Source organism: Lottia gigantea (assembly GCF_000327385.1).
Source record: "Lottia gigantea unplaced genomic scaffold LOTGIsca_3, whole genome shotgun sequence".
In the NCBI taxonomy this organism is placed as follows: Eukaryota; Metazoa; Mollusca; class Gastropoda; family Lottiidae; genus Lottia; species Lottia gigantea.
The window spans coordinates 16,453-36,515 of NW_008708986.1; the positions used below are offsets into that span (position 1 = coordinate 16,453).

General features: G+C 35.9%; 3 protein-coding genes across 3 annotated transcripts; 1 reads left to right on the forward strand and 2 right to left on the reverse strand.

The window, feature by feature from the left end:
- Positions 1-7,109: 7,109 nt before the first annotated feature.
- Positions 7,110-7,766, forward strand: LOTGIDRAFT_104694 (hypothetical protein; the record flags this gene model as incomplete). The annotated part of the gene is made up of 1 exon (XM_009057038.1): positions 7,110-7,766. A coding segment is annotated over one exon (657 nt), but the record flags the coding sequence as incomplete, so codon positions are not given.
- Positions 7,767-18,700: 10,934 nt separating this feature from the next.
- On the reverse strand, positions 18,701-19,009 carry LOTGIDRAFT_78434 (hypothetical protein; the record flags this gene model as incomplete). The annotated part of the gene is made up of 1 exon (XM_009057027.1): positions 18,701-19,009. A coding segment is annotated over one exon (309 nt), but the record flags the coding sequence as incomplete, so codon positions are not given.
- Positions 19,010-19,094: 85 nt separating this feature from the next.
- LOTGIDRAFT_153102 (hypothetical protein) lies at positions 19,095-19,769 on the reverse strand (the record flags this gene model as incomplete). The annotated part of the gene is made up of 1 exon (XM_009057039.1): positions 19,095-19,769. One exon carries the CDS (start codon positions 19,767-19,769, stop codon positions 19,095-19,097), a length of 675 nt encoding a protein of 224 aa, XP_009055287.1.
- Positions 19,770-20,063: the final 294 nt, after the last annotated feature.

A 20,063-nucleotide genomic window follows, 5' to 3' on the forward strand; every position in this document is an offset into this window, starting at 1 on the left:
ATAAGTTCAAGTCAAGTATTTATAACGTTACTAAAGATGACAATGGGAGGATTTTAAAAGTTTGCATAACTATTGATGGTAAAAACATTTCAATTTTATCGATATATGCTCCTAATAGTGTAAATGAAAGAATCTTATTTTTTAACAAGCTTGCTCAATATGTTCAAAATGATGATTTAAATATCATATGTGGAGATTTTAATGATGTTTTAATACCCCATTTAGACAGATCAAGCAATATGGCCACTAATAAGACATCGTCTTCCAGTTTTAACGGTTTTATAAATAATAATAATTTAATTGATACTTTCAGGTACAATAGTCCATATAAACGCGAATTTACCCGCAGAGGTGTACAGTTAGATAAAATTAAGTTGAGTAGATTAGACTACATATTAGTGAGTACAGCTCTGAAGGTAAATTCGCTTTATTGTTCTATTGTACATTCTAAGTTGTCAGATCATAGTCTTGTAATATTAAATTTGAATTTCGAAGATTGTAAAAGAGGCCCAGGTGTATATATTTTTAATGATGCATTATTGAAAGATAAAACTTATTGTGATTATATTACAAATTTCATTAAGCAGGAACTGAAATCAGATTTTTATGAACAAAATATTTTAGTATGGTATGATAATCTCAAATTTGCTATTAAGTCATATTCTAGGCAATATTCTAAAAGTGTCCATTGTAAAAAGAAACAAGAATTTATTAATATTCAGAATAGATTAAGTGATGAATATAGAAAGGCCGCTTTTGATGAAAAAAATCGTAATATTAATACTATATTAGAATTAGAAAAACAGTTAAGTGAGTATGAAAGTAAGATATGTGAAGGTGCTATTATTAGATCAAAGATTAAATACAATGTAGAGAGTGACAAGAGTACTAATTTTTTTCTTAATCTTGAAAAACAAAGGCAGAGCAAGAATAGTATAAGTAGTCTACTATTAGAGGATGGTACTATAGTAGATGATACTGACTCTATTGTAAATGGATCGTCTGAATATTTTTCAACTTTATATACAGTAACACAGGCCAAACAGAGGATCCAAATGCAATAGAATCAGTAAGTAAGTTGATTAATAATACGTTAAGTAAGGAAGAAAAAGAACTATGCGATAATAATGTAAGTTTAGCAGAACTAACGAATGCACTAAATAATATGCCCCATGGTAAGAGCCCAGGGCTGTACTCCCTTACCCCCAAATTTTATATCAAATTTTGGAAATTATTAGGACCCATCCTGTTAAATGTGGTCAATTATATCTATCTTAGTAATACATTGTCTCGAACAATGAGACAGGGAATGATTACCCTTATATATAAAAATAGGGGGGATAAGCGAGTCATAAAAAATTATAGACCTATTTCATTACTGAATACAGATTATAAGATGATTGCAAAAGTTTTAAGCTTCAGGTTAAGAAAGGTTGTGGCTTCTATAGTCTCCTCGGATCAAACGTGCGGAGTTCCAGGAAGGAATATATTAGATTATATTGCTAGTATTAGAGACGTCATTAGTTATGCTGAAGGGGAGAATATAGAGGCATACATCCTGAAATTAGATGCAGCTTTAGCCTTCGATGTTTTATCGAGGAATTATTTATATTCAATTTTAAAGTATTATGGCTTTGGTGAAGTTTTCATAAATTTTATTAAGATTTTATATAATGATAATATTTGCAGTACTGTAAAAATCAATGGTTATTTATCTCCCTTTTTTAGAATGTTTACTGGTATTAGACAAGGCGACCCTTTGAGCAGCCTTTTGTATATTCTTAGTGCTGAACCCATGAATATTCTTGTTAAATCATCTCCCCTTAAGGGTGTATCTATTAATGGTTTAACTAATCTAACTTCTATCATATTTCAGTATGCAGATGATACTAACTTAACATTGTGTAATATAGAATCTGTAAATAATGTTTTTAATATTTTAGATCCTTATTTAAAGGCTTCAAGTGCAAAGATTAATGTAAATAAATCAGAAATTCTACCCATAGGTAGTGTAAAAAACTGTAAACTTAATACTAAGATTCCTATTAAGCAGGTGGAAGGTGCCATTGAGATTTTAGGCGTGTTTTTAGGAGATGATATTGAATTATGTAATAATCTTAATTGGAATAGCAAAGTAGCATCTATTAAACGGTTATTGGGGTACTGGAGTGGCCGCCAAATTACATTACAGGGTAAAGTTCTTGTGGCAAATTCACTTATTATGTCTAAACTGTGGTATAACTTGGCAGTCACTCCAATCCCCGATTATATAGAAAGGGAGATAACCCAAGCTGTTGTTAAGTTTGTGTGGAGAGGAAAGCCCCCATTAATCCAGTATAGTTCCTTTACTAATAGTAAGAATAATGGGGGCTTAGCTCTCATGGATATTAAGCTTAAGGCCCAATCATTAGCACTCAAATGTTTAATGAAGTATTTTGATCCGAACTTCCAAGCAGTATGGAAATCATTGATGAATAACTTTCTTCTTAAGTATGGTAACCTTCGGTTAGGAAAGGATATTTTTAAAGTTCATTTACATCATAAGTATCTGATTAAGCTACCACAATTTTATCAGCATTTATTGAGATCATGGGACACTCTGAATCAGAATTTGAGACCCAACCCTGTTACTATTAATGAGGTTGCTCCTCAACCAATTTTTCATAATCCGTTTATCCGACATAATGGCAAAATGTTAAGTAATGAGATATTTGAATCATGTGAAATAGTTAAAATTGAAGATATCATATATTATGTGATTCCAGGTTTTTTAAATGTTAATTTAATTGTAGATATAGTTCAAGACAAATATGATGATTTTAATGTAGATAAGATAATTAAGTTTTTTACAATAATTAAACAGTCTATTCCTAGAGAATGGCAGAAAATTATTTTGACACAAGAATATAAAGCTAATGTACTTGATGATACTTTTTTAATCAATGATGTTAAAATTCCCATAATCAATTTTTCAAGTAAATTTATATATTCCATGTTTTTAAAGCTATATTGTATAGAACCTAAATGTATATTATATTTTGAAAGATTTGATTACGATGTAAACTGGGAAATAACCTGGAAAAATGTGTCAGATAATTTTAAAATACCTAAGATAAAGGAACTAGATTTTAAGATTAGCCATAATGTCATATGGACTAAAGTTAAGTTGTACAAAATTGGAAAAGTTGATGACGATTTGTGCCCTGTATGCATTGATGAACCAGAAGATATTACTCATATGTTTTACTCATGCCTCGATTCCTATATTTTACATACTTTAGTTAAAATTTTGTTAAAAGATATACTCACATGTGATAATTTAGATTCTATTTTTAAAATATATATGTTATTTGGCTTTCAAAGCCGTGTGAAGCATCAAACTTATAAATTGTGTAATGCCATATTGTCGTCTGCACGTTACACCTTGTATAAAAGGCGAATGGTTTCAATTGATCACCCAAATTCTAATGTGGATATTATTAAGTTATTTAAGTCAATATTCCAAGACAATCTATTTTATATTAGTAAATATTATAAGCTTATTAACAAAAATTTTGTTCAGGATTTTATTTTGCCATCTGGATTTATCACACTAGAGCTGGATGGGTCAATTTCTTTAGATTTTTAGATATTAATTAAAATTGTATGATAATATATTCTATTATATGTAAAGAGTGTTCTTAACATTAAGAACATCAATTACCTTAGTCAATTTGTTATGGTAACATCTTCTCGGGTCTTTTTTTTTTTATCTTTCCATCCTTTCGTAAAAAGGCTCACTAAGAAGATGTTCCCAATGATATCGGTAAAAACTATTTTAATCCAAGTAATTGCCTTTAAACCCTATATTAACATAAATGTATCCACATCAGTTTAGTATGAATGATTTTTACCGTTTATTTTGTCGTCTGCCACTTTTAATATAGGACAGAACAGTAAAGTCACGTGTATATTACTCAGCTAGTGCGGATAGTCAAGACTCTTGTCAAAACTGTTTACACAGTCATTACCGTTATGTTGTGATAGTGACCCTTGATACAGTTACTCTCTATCAATGCATTCAGGCTATAGGCTACATTAACACTACAGGTTTTTTTGCTAGTATTTTTTTTATCCTTTTAAATTTACATACAAATTAATCATAAAATAATACACAAAAAGATGTTTTTACACATGTAAACCTTTGTACCAGTAATAAACCTGTTAATGTTTCTATTTTTATACATCGGTATATTTGTGTGATACATGTAATACTTATTATATTTCATGATAATGTAAATATTTGCTATGTGAATAAATATTTTACAAGAAAAAAAAAAAAAAAAAAATAGAGGTATGATTCTCGCTTAGGGTGCGAGAGGTCCCGGGTTCAATTCCCGGACAAGCCCAACTTTTCTTTCACGTCCGTGTGTATCTGGCAGCGTTATTTCCATTCGTTTCTTTCTCCTTGTTTCCTGACGTTTTTAATGCTGTACACCGGCCAGAACGATGTAGCTAATTTTCTGCCGACACAGTGCTGGCTTGTTGGTCTAGCGGTATGATTCTCGCTTCGGGTGCGAGAGGTCCCGGGTTCGATTCCCGGACAAGCCCTATTTTCATCCACGACCCAACATCGAAATGGCTTCCATTTTTGCGTGCGTTGGCGGGAACGTGCACGGCTGAGAATCGCCCGCGAAAAGTCTGTGTTGGCAGATGTACATGTGTGGTATAGGCGACGGCGGCGATCAAACTGACTGGCTTGGAGATTGGCTTTCAACCGTGATATCGTTGTGACGAAAGGCACATTAAAGCGTGTTTGATCAGTTTCTCTTCTCAATCAACTGTCGGCTGACGTCAACTTGAAGGAAAAGGCTGGTTTTCGCATCCAATCAAGCATGTCGAGTGGAAAGCGCAGTGGCTTTTGCGATCGATTCTAATCCGAAATGTTAAAAACCGAATGGCTTCCTCGTTTTCTTAACGGCGGCTTGTTGGTCTAGGGGTATGATTCTCGCTTTGGTAAAGTGTTACTAGAACGCAAGGCAGTTAAACCTACAGGCTTTTTATACTGGGAACACAATTTAAAAAAGGAACTAAACTGGTCAGTTACGTGTAAAAACGTAGTAGACTCCTATAAGGATTGTAAAAATATTGAGTTAGATCTTCGCATAATACATAATATTGTATGGACTTGTGAGAAATTAAACAAGATTGGTAAAATAGAGACCAATACATGCCCAGTATGCCTTGAGGAGCCAGAAACATTGCCTCATATGTTTCATGAATGCCTCGACCTGTCACTACTAAATCAACTTATACAAGAAATGCTGTCAGAAATTTTAAGTCGCCCCATTTTAATTGAAGATGTGCTTATGTTTATATTATTTGGCCCCCCTTCTAGATGTAAATCCCAACATTTTAAATTATGTAATATTATTCTTTCATGTGCCAAGAAATCTATATATTGTAGAAGAAACAATATGATCGATAACCCTAAATCAAACCTGGATATAATAAAATTATTTAGGATTATACTATCACAAAGTCTGTATTATATTAAGCAATATTATACAAACATTAATAAGGATTTTAGAAAAGAATTTATATACCCTTCCTTATTTTTCACACTAGAAATGGACGGATCCATTGGCATAGATTTTTGATTAGTACAATGCTTAATGTTTTAAATTGTGTGTATAACACACTTCGCCTTAGTAAGAAGTGTGTAATATTCAATCCTGTTATTATTTTAAAGTGTCTTTAGATGTGTCTTTACCCTTTTCGAATTTCGTTAAAGCCACATTTTGCGAGACTGCTTTTCATCTTCACTAGTCAGAAACTTGTGAAATAGATTTCATTTCTTCTCTATAAAAGTATTAGTATATTATTGTATTCAGTGTATTAAAATGATTACACAGGTCTCGGTGGAAATTAGAATACTCTCACTTTTAACATTTTAAAGTGTACATACAAATATTACAATAACAAACTTATAAAAAACAAGATTTTAAATAATTCACCTGTCACTGATACTATACTGTATATTCATGTATGTAGTATCTATGTATGTTATGAACTTGTGAATAAATATTGTAAAGAGAAAAAAAAAAAATGATTCTCGCTTTGGGTGCGAGAGGTCCCGGGTTCGAATCCCGGACAAGCCCTGAAAGTTTTTTTTCCATTTTGACTAATTTCCTTTTTCTCAGTATCACCGTTATCTTTTGTTTCGGGAAATGTTTTGAACTCTCGTCCGGCTTGTTGGTCTAGAGGTATGATTCTCGCTTAGGGTGCGAGAGGTCCCGGGTTCAATTCCCGGACAAGCCCAACTTTTCTTTCACGTCCGTGTGTATCTGGCAGCGTTATTTCCATTCGTTTCTTTCTCCTTGTTTCCCGACGACAGGAGTTAACTCGTTTTTAATGCTGTACACCGGCCAGAACGATGTAGCTAATTTTCTGCCGACACAGTGCTGGTTTGTTGGTCTAGCGGTATGATTCTCGCTTCGGGTGCGAGAGGTCCCGGGTTCGATTCCCGGACAAGCCCTATTTTCATCCACGACCCAACATCCAAATGGCTTCCATTTTTTCGTGCGTTGGCGGGAAAGTGCACGGCTGAGAATCGCCCGCGAAAAGTCTGTGTTGGCAGATGTACATGTGTGGTATAGGCGACGGCGGCGATCAAACTGACTGGCTTGGAGATTGGCTTTCAACCGTGATATCGTTGTGACGAAAGGAACATTAAAGCTTGTTTGATCAGTTTCTCTTCTCAATCAACTGTCGGCTGACGTCAACTTGAAGGAAAAGGCTGGTTTTCGCTTCCAATCAAGCATGTCGAGTGGAAAGCGCAGAGGCTTTTGCGATCGATTCTAATCCGAAATGTTAAAAACCGAATGGCTTCCTCGTTTTCTTAACGGCGGCTTGTTGGTCTAGGGGTATGATTCTCGCTTTCACTTCCGGTTGTGTATTCAAGCTGAGAAGACGTGTTCACATCGCTCTCCAGAGATTACTCAACCGTGATATTATGATTTAACCTGTTTACAAGTTTGTGAACAAAATGTATGTATAGACTGTTGTAGTGTATAGACGATAGTCTTGGGATATTCGTACGGGGCTTTTTACCCCTCTAGCCCTGAAATATGGGTTCGAGGACTTACTCGAAGGAATGTGTAGTGGAAATTTTAATGGTGGATGTGAAAAAGGATAATTTGGATGATATGATTGATAAATTAGAAGAATGTATTGGAGTTGGAAATGTTTATGCAGTGATACCAAGGAGACCGGATATTTTGGAAGTTACAGTTAAGGATAAACAATGTGCAGAGAAACTTAGCGAAGGATTCAAAGTAGGTGATAAAAATTTTGTCTGTCGCATCCCATATTCCCCCTTCACTGTAGTGTCCTTTATGGATATCCCGTCCTATATTGAAGATAGCGTATTGGTCGAAAAATTGAAGGTCTTTAGAATAGAGATTGACGGAGAGGTTGTAAGACACTTTCATGATAAGCATAAGACAGTTGAGAATGGAATTCGCCATGTTAGATGTCTTTTTTCCCCAGAGCTCAAGTCCCTACCATGGGCGGTTAAGTTAGAGACGATCAATGGAACTAAAAGCTATCGTGTGATCCATAATAACCAAACTAAGGTGTGCAATAAGTGTTATTCAGACTCTCATATAATTGCCAATTGTCCTCAAATTCAGTGTCGGAGATGTAATCAGTATGGCCATATGGGTAATACATGTATGATAAAACTATGTAATATTTGCAAACATTTGGAAACAGAGTGTGTGTGTTCCGATTATTTTGAGGACGGTTTTAATAGCTCGTCCATTGAATTATCGGATAACTCGAGTGTCAATCAGCTCACAGATGTCAACATAGACTTGAACTCAGTCAGTGTGAACTCCAACTCAATGTCAAGTATACCGGAGCAAAAGTCTGAAAAACTAAGATTAGATACTGAACAGTGCTCTGAAATGAACGAACCTGTGACTGAATCTACACGCATGGATAACAACTCACCTTTAAATGACTTGCCTCCCCCAGACGACGATTGTGTGATTAAACACATAGAATGTGATCAGGAACAAGAACTCCCTCCACCACCCTTACCCTCACCCCCTCCACCCACCCCACCACAACGTGTTGTATCCCGGAAAGAATTCCATATCATGAAATCGGATCGTAAGGAAACTGAGGAGAACACTAAAATCTACCCCCCTATCCCTTCGCCGCCCTTCAAAGCTACTCGATCGCGCAGAAATATCTTGATTACGAAACCAGATCCGGAGCATATTCGAAAAGTGGTTAATAAGCGGGATAGTAAAACTAGTGTGAACTCAAAATAATTTTCTCAGTTTAATTATCATGATTGGGTCTCTCATGTGTGTTTTCCTCCTTTCGTTTTTAACATTCAACTTTTGTACTTTTAATAAACTGAGAACTAATGATAGAATTGATAGTGTATTTCAGAAACTGTATGCGGTAAATATTGATATAGCTTGTCTGCAAGAAACGTATTGGGACCGTGAGTTAATTAAATCTATCCAGTGCAAGTGGGATGGCTCTATTTTCTTTTCGAATTTCTCTTCAAATTTTCCTTCACGTGGTGTGGCAATCTTAATTAAAAAAAATGTTCTTAGCTCAGTGACCATTATATCCTCCTCATCTGATGAAGAAGGAAGAATTGTAACAGTTAGTCTTGATATTAATGACAGGAAACTTTTAATCTTGTGTATATATGCCCCAAATAACCCATATGATAGGATTGAGTTTTTTAAGAGCATTCATAGTTTTATAGATCCCCAAAGGGAACTCCTTGTATGTGGTGATTTTAATGAGGTTTTCAATCCATTTTTAGATCGTGGCAAGGGCCAATATAGCAATAGAGCAAGTTCCCTAGCATTGAACAATTTTGCCTTGTCGCATAACGCAGTTGATATATTTAGATATAGAAACCCCGACAAAAAAGTATTTACAAGGAAATCTATTGTGGATGGTCAACTTAAAGTAAGCCGGATCGATCACATTTTAATGTCAAGATCTTTATTATGTAATGTTATTAATTCAAATATTATACCTACCACTTTTTCAGATCACAATATAGTTAAGTTATGTATAGATTTTGATAATTGTAACAAGGGCCCTGGTGTGTATATATTGAATAATGTGCATTTAGATGATAGTAAGTACTGTAAGTTAATTAATGATTTGATTGACACGGAAATTAAAATTGATTTATATTCACAAAATCCCCTTTTATGGTGGGATAAGTTTAAGATAAAAAAGATTTCTCAGGATTACTCCCGTAAAGTAAGCAAAGCAAAATCCAAAGAACTGTATGATATTCAAAACAAATTAGAAAGGGAATATGCGCGTATTGCAAATAACCCTAAACTTAGCTCGGATTTAATTATTGATTTAGAGAATCAGCTTAATAAATATGAAACTGAAAAATGTAGGGGGGCGATCCTGAGAATTAAGATCCAAAATGCCACAGAAGGTGATAAAAACACTAGCTATTTTCTCAAATTAGAAAAGCAAAGACAGACTAAAAATGCTATAAATGAGCCTTTGGATAAGAATGGTAAACCTTTAAATGATACTTTTTCAATACTTGACCACTGCGTAGAGTTTTATAGTGATTTATACACTAAGGACAAAAATGAACACAATAATCTCAATTATGTTAATGATATGTGTTGCTCCATATCCAACAAGTTATCAGAGGGTGATAAAGAAATGTGTGATGCTCCAATAACTTTATCTGAACTTTCTGATACCTTGAAAGAAATGAACAAAGGCAAAAGTCCTGGGTTAGATGGCATTACTGTAGAATTCTACATAAAATTCTGGGATAAGATAGGTCCTATATTTGTAAATATTGTTAATATAATATATGATCAAAAATTACTTTCTAGGTCTATGAGGAAGGGCATATTGACGCTGATTTATAAGGAAAAGGGTGACAAAAGAGATCTGAAGAATTTTCGACCCATCTCAATGCTTCAGAATGACTATAAATTAGTGTCAAGAGTCCTTACCGGTAGACTTAAAAAGGTAATTGATACGCTTATTTCAACTGATCAGAGATGCGGTGTACCAAAGCGTAGTATCTTTGATAATATTCACTCTATAAGAGATGTAATAGATTATGCAAACTGTGAAAATATTGAGGCTTATCTTTTATCTTTGGACATGTATAAAGCATACGATGTTTTATCTCATTTTTACCTTTTTAATCTTTTACAAGGCTTTGGGTTTGGTCCGTATTTTACCACATGGATCACTATTTTATATTCTAGGTACAGTGAAATGTAATGGACACTTATCCCCATTCTTTCCCATTACACGTAGCATTAGACAAGGTGATCCTATGAGTACAATGCTTTATATTTTATGTTCTGAACCTATGAATACCATAGTTAAATTATCTCCCCTTAAGGGCATCCCCATCAAATTCAGCAATATAACTTCACTTATATATCAATACGCAGATGATACGAATTTTACTTTTTCAGATTTGAAGTCTGTAAACGAAATATTTAATGTAATTGAACCTTACTGTAAAGCTTCAGGAGCTCGTGTTAATATTGATAAAAGTCAAATACTCCCTCTAGGTAGGGTAAAAAATCAGCCATTAGAATTAGAAATTCCTTTAAAACAAGTTAGTGTTATTAAGATATTAGGTGTTTATTTAGGTAATGATAAGAAAATATGTGATGATTTGAACTGGAGTTTAAAACTGGATAAGATGCAAACTATCTGCAACATGTGGAAAGCAAGGAATTTAACCCTCATAGGTTGAAGTTGTTGAAGAAAGTTGTTATTATAAAAGAAAATTTTACATGGAAGGCGGTACTAAATTACTTTGTACAAAGATATTTCAATTGCAAGGCTACAGACCTTATTAAACTGCATTTTAGTCAAAAACTATTATTCGAGTTGCCTCCCTTCTATCAAACTCTGTTTAATGCACGGGACATAATCACTCATGGCCATAGACCTCCTCCCTGTACTCTGTCTGATGTATCGCTGCAACCTCTGTTTGACAATCCCTTTATTAAGCACAATGATAAAGTAATCAAATGTAAATTCATTTCTGATTGTAACATTAATACCATTTATGATATTATATATTATATTATTCCCGGATTTTTACCCTTAGACGAATTGTTAGAGGATTTTAGTCACCTAGATGTAAAACCAGAATATGTGGCCAAGATGTTTGAAACTATCAAATGTTCAATACCTCAAGATTGGTTAACAATTATTGAGACTGAGCAATATTCGGGTGACCCTTCTACCGAAAGCAATCCAGTCTGCATTATAGATGGTGAGGAATTGGCATTCGATAATTTCACATCAAAACTTATATATAATATATTAATTGAGAATAAATGTTGTGAACCTACAAGTTTTAAACGTTGGGATGGTATATTCCCTAGTATTAAGTGGCCCATAGTTTGTAAAAATACCTTTGAAATGTGTAAGGTTGTCAAACAAATGGATTTAGACTTTAAAATAATTCACAATATTATCTGGACAAGAGTAAAATTATGTAAAATTGGTAAAATTCAAGATGATACGTGTCCAGTTTGTAATGAGGAAGCCGAAGATATTGAGCATTTATTTTATTCCTGTTTAGATCTTTCACTCCTTCAGTACCTTTTAAAATTAATACTGTCAGACCTCTTATCTAAGACTATAAATGATGATGAATTATGGGGCTTTATGATTTTAGGCATCCAAACTAGAAGCAAATCAGTACCTTATCGGTTAAGTAATATTATTTTAAGTATAGCACGCAAAACAATTTTCAGTAGACGAAATATTTTAGTAGAAACACCTAATTCTTATGTTGATATTATCAAACTATTTAAGTATAATCTTTGTCAAAGTCTATATCATATAAAGTGTTATTATAAAACCAGAAACCTTAATTTTGTGAAAGAATTCATCTTACCCTCTTGTCTTTTTACAATACAGTTGGATCTATCGATGCCGACTTTTAACTAACAATATCATGAAATTACCCACTATCTAATATTGTTAAAGCTCCACTTGGAGCTTTCATGTCAAAGGAAAATATCTATTAAAAATTATCCCTCAAATGGAACTTTAAAACTTGTTTCGCTTTCGGCTTCACAAAGTTTCATTGACATAGGGAAAATTTGTCCAATTATATATAATTGTTTTATAATCAAATGTCTCATTTTATATTGTTTTTAATCAGTACTATTTTAATCAAACATAAATCAATTTAAAATATCTACGATATTATTTCTGTGATATTTTGTATAGAATGTCTTGTAAATATTGATTATGTTTATATGTTAATAAATATTGCAAAGATAAAAAAAATGATTCTCGCTTTGGGTGCGAGAGGTCACGGGTTCGAATCCCGGACAAGCCCTGAAAGTTTTTTTTCCATTTTGACTAATTTCCTTTTTCTCAGTATCACCGTTATCTTTTGTTTCAGGAAATTTTTTGAACTCTCGTCCGGCTTGTTGGTCTAGAGGTATGATTCTCGCTTAGGGTGCGAGAGGTCCCGGGTTCAATTCCCGGACAAGCCCAACTTTTCTTTCACGTCCGTGTGTATCTGGCAGCGTTATTTCCATTCGTTTCTTTCTCCTTGTTTCCTGACGACAGGAGTTAACTCGTTTTTAATGCTGTACACCGGCCAGAACCATGTAGCTAATTTTCCGCCGACACAGTGCTGGCTTGTTGGTCTAGCGGTATGATTCTCGCTTCGGGTGTGAGAGGTCCCGGGTTCGATTCCCGGACAAGCCCTATTATCATCCACGACCCAACATCCAAATGGCTTCCATTTTTTCGTGCGTTGGCGGGAACGTGCACGGCTGAGAATCGCCCGCGAAAAGTCTGTGTTGGCAGATGTACATGTATGGTATAGGCGACGGCGGCGATCAAACTGACTGGCTTGAAGATTGGCTTTCAACCGTGATATCGTTGTGACGAAAGGAACATTAAAGCTTGTTTGATCAGTTTCTCTTCTCAATCAACTGTCGGCTGACGTCAACTTGAAGGAAAAGGCTGGTTTTCTAATCCAATGAAGCATGTCGAGTGGAAAGCGCAGTGGCTTTTGCGATCGATTCTAATCCGAAATGTTAAAAACCGAATGGCTTCCTCGTTTTCTTGTCGGCGGCTTGTTGGTCTAGGGGTATGAATCTCGCTTCGGGTGCGAGAGGTCCCGGAGTTCGAATCCTGGACAAGCCCTGAAAGTTTTTTTTCCTCCCAGACGTCAAATCCCTCTCTTGGGCAGTGAATCTAGAGACGATTCGTGGATTTAAAAGCTTCCGAGTAATCCACAATAACCAGCCTAAAGTGTTCCATAAATGCCTACAGGACAGTCATTTAATAGCCCTAAAATAAAATGCAGAAGGTGCCATCAACTAGGACATATGGCTATTAAATGTACAGTCAAAAATTTTGAAATTTGCAAAATGTTAGACATTAATTGTGTGTGTAGTAATTACTTGGTGGTGTACTGTTTTAAGCTTTATTGATATCTCTCAACACAACCATATACAGTAGTCTCTCGGAAGAGAGTGAAAAACTAAAAATACAAAATACAACTGATAAATACAAGTACAGATCTTATGATTCTTCTCATTTTGTCAATATAATAGGCCTAGCTTACATGTGAAAATTAATGGTTACACCAAACGAAGTTCACATGATGACATGTTTTAAACTGAACACAGATGAAATAATCAAATTTTAGACACTTTGCTAACTAAACAAATCTACAATAACATAAACAGTAATTACCCTGTGAGAGGCAACACTTTCTGAAATGTCTAAGAATATGAAATAAAGGATAAAATGGCGGTGTTTACATTAATGTACTTCCATAAATTGGAGAGTTTTCTAAAGGGACGCAACTTTATTTAAATGAAGACAACAGTAATCGTATTGTTCCATCACACTCCCCGTCTGAATTTTAACAAAAAATTCACTATCTACTTAGAATAGCACTATAAGGCAAGTTAAAAGACATTTCAAAATAACAGAATCAACATTAGTTGTTAATATCACCTTCTAACAAGACAATAAGTTCCATAATAGGACGAATATACGACACACGTTTACCATTCTTCTCAATACGAACTTCGACTTTACGAATAAGGTTATCGTCACTTGGGAAAACGTTTGTAACGATACCTAAAGGCCATTCATTACGATGTACTGAATTGTCTTTTAACAACACGATGTCATCTTTTGACACATTTCGGTTTTCTTGGTGCCATTTTTGTCTGTTTTGTAATGTTTGCAAGTACTCTTTTCTTCACTTCGACCAAAACGTATTGGAAAGAACTTGCACAAATTTCCACTGAGATTTATAAGAGTCCTTGATATCAAAATTACAAGTTCCAAAATCTGAATTCACCGACTTTTGGGTTAATAAAACTGATGGACTTAAAACGGATGAAGACTCTGGGTCTGACGAAAGTACCATGATAGGTCTGGCATTAACAATTGCTGAAACTTCTTACATAAGAGTAGATAAAACTTCATGTGTTAAATTTCTGTGTTTATGATCCAGTAACATAGCATCCAATATGCGTCTCGCTACCCCAATCATCCGTTCCCACACTCCACCCATGTGAGAGGAGTGGGGAGGGTTAAATTTCCAAGTGGAGCCTTGTTTGAATAAAAAATCAGCCACAGTTCCATCTGACACCTTTATGGCATTCATTTGGAGGTCCTTTACACTTCCAACAAAATTAGTTCCTCTATCCGAACGAAATTGTTTCACGGCACCACGAACTGAAATAAATCTTCGGAGAGAGTTGATGAATGAAGACGAGCTCATTTCTTCAATCAATTCAATATGGATCGCTCTTGATGTCAGACAGGATAAAAGAACTGCCCAACGTTTGGCACTCGCCTGACCTCCCCGTGTGCGTCTTGCTACCACTGACCAAGGTCCAAACACGTCGACCCCTACATAACTAAATGGGGGGTTAGGAGTAAGTCGGCAAATCTGCCATTTTCTGATATTCCAGTTTTCCTCGAAGTCTTTTACATGTTACACACCTTTGAATGAGAGATGATATAAGCCTTTTGGCACCTAATATCCAAAAACCATGAGACCTAATGAGTCCTTCGGTAAAATGTCTACCTTGATGTTTGACCATGGAATGAAAGTGTAACACTAACAGTTTAGCAATATAAGTACGTCCTGGTGTGATTATTGGGTTTTTCTCTTCAAGACTTGAGCTCGATTTTGAGAGACGTCCTCCTAAGCGAAGAATCTCATCCTTATCTAGAACTGACGATAATGATATGATGCTACTTCCTTTTGGAATGGATGTGTTTCTGGAAAGATTCTGAATCTCTTCACTATAGTAGACTTGTTGAATTTGTTGGATGATAAAATTCTCTGATTCATGATAAAGTTCTTGGTTCCTAGGATTACGTGGTTCCTTGTGCGGTTCCTGATATAGGACTTTAAATATGCGATAGCTCTGACTAATTTATCCCACGTTGAAAATCTTTCAAGTCCAATCTTAGATTTAATAACAGTTATGTTTCCTTTACTCACACGAACTTCTGGTCGTAGTTCACTATCTTGTTCTTCGTCGACTAATGGAAAAGTCAGTGCTTCATCAACAGGCTTCTCACTGAGAAATGATGGTCCAGTTAACCATTTACTGTTCTTCAAACGGAAGCAGGAATAGGTCGTGTTCCTTCGTCTGCTGGATTAGTGTCGGTGTTGACATAACGCCATTGTTGAGGTTTTGTAGAATTTCTAATTCTGTTCACTCTATGCTCAACGTACACATAAAAACGCCTTCACTCATTGTTAATGTACCCAAGTACAACTTGGCTACAATTTCACAGAGTTCATATCATAACCTAAACTTTCACATACTACTTCGGCGATTTCAACTGCTAAAACAGAAGCACAAAGTTCAAGCCGAGGGATGGTATGTCCATGTTGAGGGGCGACTTTGGCTTTTCCAAGTATAAATGACACACGCGGGTTTCCTTCTGGGTCAATTGTCTTCAGATATGATGAGGCTGCTATAGCTTCTTTTGACGCATCACAGAAGACGTGTATCTCGGATATAGGGGTGAGATTATTCGTATAAGTTCTATTGATTTGGAGTTCTTCTAATGCTGACAAAGATTCTCTCCAAGAATTCCACATTTCTTCATGCTCTGTAGGGAGCGGTTCGTCCCAATCAGTTCCCGATATCCAATTCCGTAGGAATAGTTTGCCTTGTACTACAACGGGAGCAGAGAATCCTAAGGTGTCATATAAACTGTTAACTGTAGATAACAGACCTCTTCTGGTAAAGGGTTTCACATCGGATGAAATTTTAAATATGAAGGCGTCTAGTGCCACATTCCAACAAATTCCAAGACTTCGTTGCAAGGGTGGATTACCTCCGATGTTGAGTTCTTTAAAATCCTTCGCTAAATCGTCCGCGGGAAAGGCTTCCATTACAGCCTTACTATTTGATGCGATCTTGTGTACTCGTAGATTACCTGCCTTTTGAGTCCGTTTAACCAGGTCGATAGCCATATCTGATGAAGGAATCGATGTTAAGCCATCATCGACATAGAAGTTGTTCGTAATGAAGTCGCAAACGTCTTCTTGGGCATTTTCAGCTGATTTACGAAGTCCGTATGTTGCTACAGCGGGGGAAGGAGAGTTCCCAAACACATGAACGCACATGCGGTATTCTCTGAGAGGTTTATCCATATCATTGTTTTCATACCAGAAAAATCTGAGAAAGTTTCTGTGCTCTTCATTTACTTGAAAACCAAAAAACATCTGTTGGATATCAACTGTCACCGCTACGGGTTCCTTCCGGAATCTGAGGAGGATGCTCAGTAAGCTATTGGTAAGGTCTGGTCCAGTCAGTAACATATTGTTGAGTGAGACTCCCCGGTGTTTAGCTGAAGAGTCAAACACGACTCTTATTTGTTTCGGTTTCTTTGGATGAAAGACCCCAAAGATGGGTAAATACCAGTGTTCTTCTCCATCTTTCAGAGGAGGGGCAATCTCTGCATGCTTGTTGTCGAATACTTTCTGCATAAATTCACGAAATTGTTCTTTCTTTTCAGGATTCTTTTTCAGGCTGAATTCCAATGAAGTGGCTCTCTTTAATGCACTCTCTCTATTACTCGACATAGGTAGTCTATCTTTGCGCAAAGGCAGGGGAATGACCCAGTTTCCAGCTGCGTTCTTGGTAATTCCATCATCAACAATTTGCAGAAACTGTTTATCTTCCACCGACAGTCCCAGTTTGTTGTCGTTCCGTGTTCTCATGAAAACAGAGTTTCCTAAATCGTCTATAGATTGATAAATATTGTCATTAAGTTTGAAAGAATTCTCACAAGGTTCAAATATTGACGGTCGATCGTTTTGGAGTACAAATGTTTTGTTAACGTTCACTGTATCAGCTAGATGGATCTCACCTAAGCACACCTCACCAATTATCACCCATCCTAAGGGTAGCTTTTGAGCAAAAGGAGTTTCTGAAGGCCCAACACACTGATCCTAGACACGGTGAGCCTCAAGTAAATCACGTCCAATTAAAAGTAAAATGTCTGCATTGGCGTTCATACTGGGAAGTTCTACTTTATCTAAATGGGGGTAATAGGAACAAACTTCAGTTGGAATTTCATTCCTGTTGTTCGGAATGTCATTACATTCGATCAGCCTAGGCAAGTAGAGTCAACGGCTTCTATCATATATTTAGCACGGGTACGTCGTCCAGTTGAAATGAAGTGACCAGCACACGAAGATAAGGCATACTCAATCTCATCTCCTCGTTCCTCAAAGTGATCGAAAAATTCTGTCTTGGCCACAGATTTATTGCTCTGGTCATCGATCAAAGCGTATGTCTGTAAATACTTATCAGAACCTTCTTGGTATACATTCACTAAGACTGCTTTAGCACAGGATCTCCCATTAAATGGTTTCTCACAAAGTTCAGTACACTTTGAGCTCACATTTTTGTTCATTAGTTTGATCTGTTGAATTGACGGAATTCTCCCCGCCGTGATCGATCACAGTTTTGGAGTGTGTAGTTGTGCTGTCGTCCTTAGAGTTATGCAGTGCAGTTGGATGTTTAGCACTCTTGCAAACTTCACATTGCACCTTAGCTGTATAGTCCTTCGCCAAATGGCTCTTTGTTCCACAACATTTAAAACATAAACCCTTCTGAAACAAAAATTCCGTTTTCTCATTAGATGGTTTCATGCGAAAGAATCTGCACTGGTTCAAAGTGTGATTGGATTGATGAATGGGACAAAGATCCTCTGAGATGGATTTGCCACGATTTGGTTCGGTTACAGTCTCAGTCTTTTTAGTAGAGATATCCATATAATCTCTCTTCGAAAACGTAGTTATTAGAGGTTTGGTTTTAATATGCGGAGTCGTGCTCTCATAATGAAAGCTAGGATCGTTTTTAACCTGAGCAAGATCTCTTAAAAATTCGGCGAAATGTCTAAAAGGTGGGTAAGCGACGTTGTACCTTTTCTTATACTTAACAGCTTCACGCGCCCATTTTTCTTGATAAGCAACTGGAAGTTTACTTACAATCGGGGAGACTCCAGTTGAACAGTCATAATAACTAAATAAAGTTCTATATCTATCGTTCTCCTTAATAGATTCTATCTCTGACACTATATCACATAAATCATACAGTCGTTTATTCTCTTTATATGTGATTGTTGCGAAAGATGAAAGTTTATTCTTAATGGCCGATTCTATTAGTTCGGGAGATGCATATCGATCGTTCAAACGTTCCCAAATGCAATTTAGACCTTTCTTAATATTGCCAGGATTGGCAGCTTTTAAACTTGGTGCTTGTTTGGAAGATTCTGGACCTAACCATTTTATTAAGAGATCAATCTCTTCTAAAGGCTTAAGATCAAGATCAGATATAACATCACAAAAACTTGATTTCCAAGAGCTAAAAAATTCCGGTTTGTCATTATATTTTACCAACCTAGAAAACGATAAATCTTTCTTAATCATAAGCTTAGCAATATCAGTGTAAGCTGGACCCTGAGTGTGACAAGGGAGAGAACTACAATTATTAGACACAATGGGTAAATGCACAGAGAGGCGTTGCATTTCAACATACAGGTTGGAATGGGGTTGCACTTGGGTTCAAGTCAGCTTGGGTCTGCACAGGATCGGGGGTACATAACATTTCTGAAATTGTGGGGGACAAATTGTTCATTCTGTCCACATTAGTTGAGTGTTGGTATTGGATTCGACCAGGCACTGTTTGTATATCACGTGGAGTGTCCTCCCTAGGAAGTAAACCATTTTGAGGCGATAAGACTGGCATTTCACCATATGGAGTCGATGGTTTCATAGCGAAATTTCTTGTTCTTGTTTCTTTCACTTCTCTTATATCTGAATCACTACGACTGCTGCTACTGTCTGAATAGTTCACCATTTCTTCCATCGCTTTGTATTCAGCTTCTGCTACGGAAGCTTCTTTTTCATGTTGAATTACGGTCAAATTTGCATCGAGTAGTGCCTGTTGATTCTTATTGTCAGTTTCTCTCTTAACATACTGAAGGCGAGATTTGGCTGCTGCCATCTTAGCCTTTGAAGTCATTAACAGGGTTTGACTGCCATGACTTGACACATTTGATGTTCTGGAACGTCCAGATCTGGATCTTGAAGGTGTACGCTCTGCCTTGAACCTTTCTTCATCAGTGGGTGTCTTCCCATCGTCGACGCGTTGTGCGGGTGAAATCACGTCGTCCAAATCAGTCTGTGAGGTTAAGTTTGCCATTACCAGAGGTTTTTCACTGTACTGTTTTAAGCTTTATTGATATCTCTCAACACAACCATATACAGTAGACTCTCGGAAGAGAGTGAAAAACTAAAAATACAAAATACAACTGATAAATACAAGTACAGATATTATGATTCTTCTCATTTTGTCAATATAATAGGCCTAGCTTACATGTGAAAATTAAAGGTTACACCAAACGAAGTTCACATGATGACATGTTTTAAACTGAACACAGATGAAATAATAAAATTTTAGACACTTTGCTAATTAAACAAATCTACAATAACATAA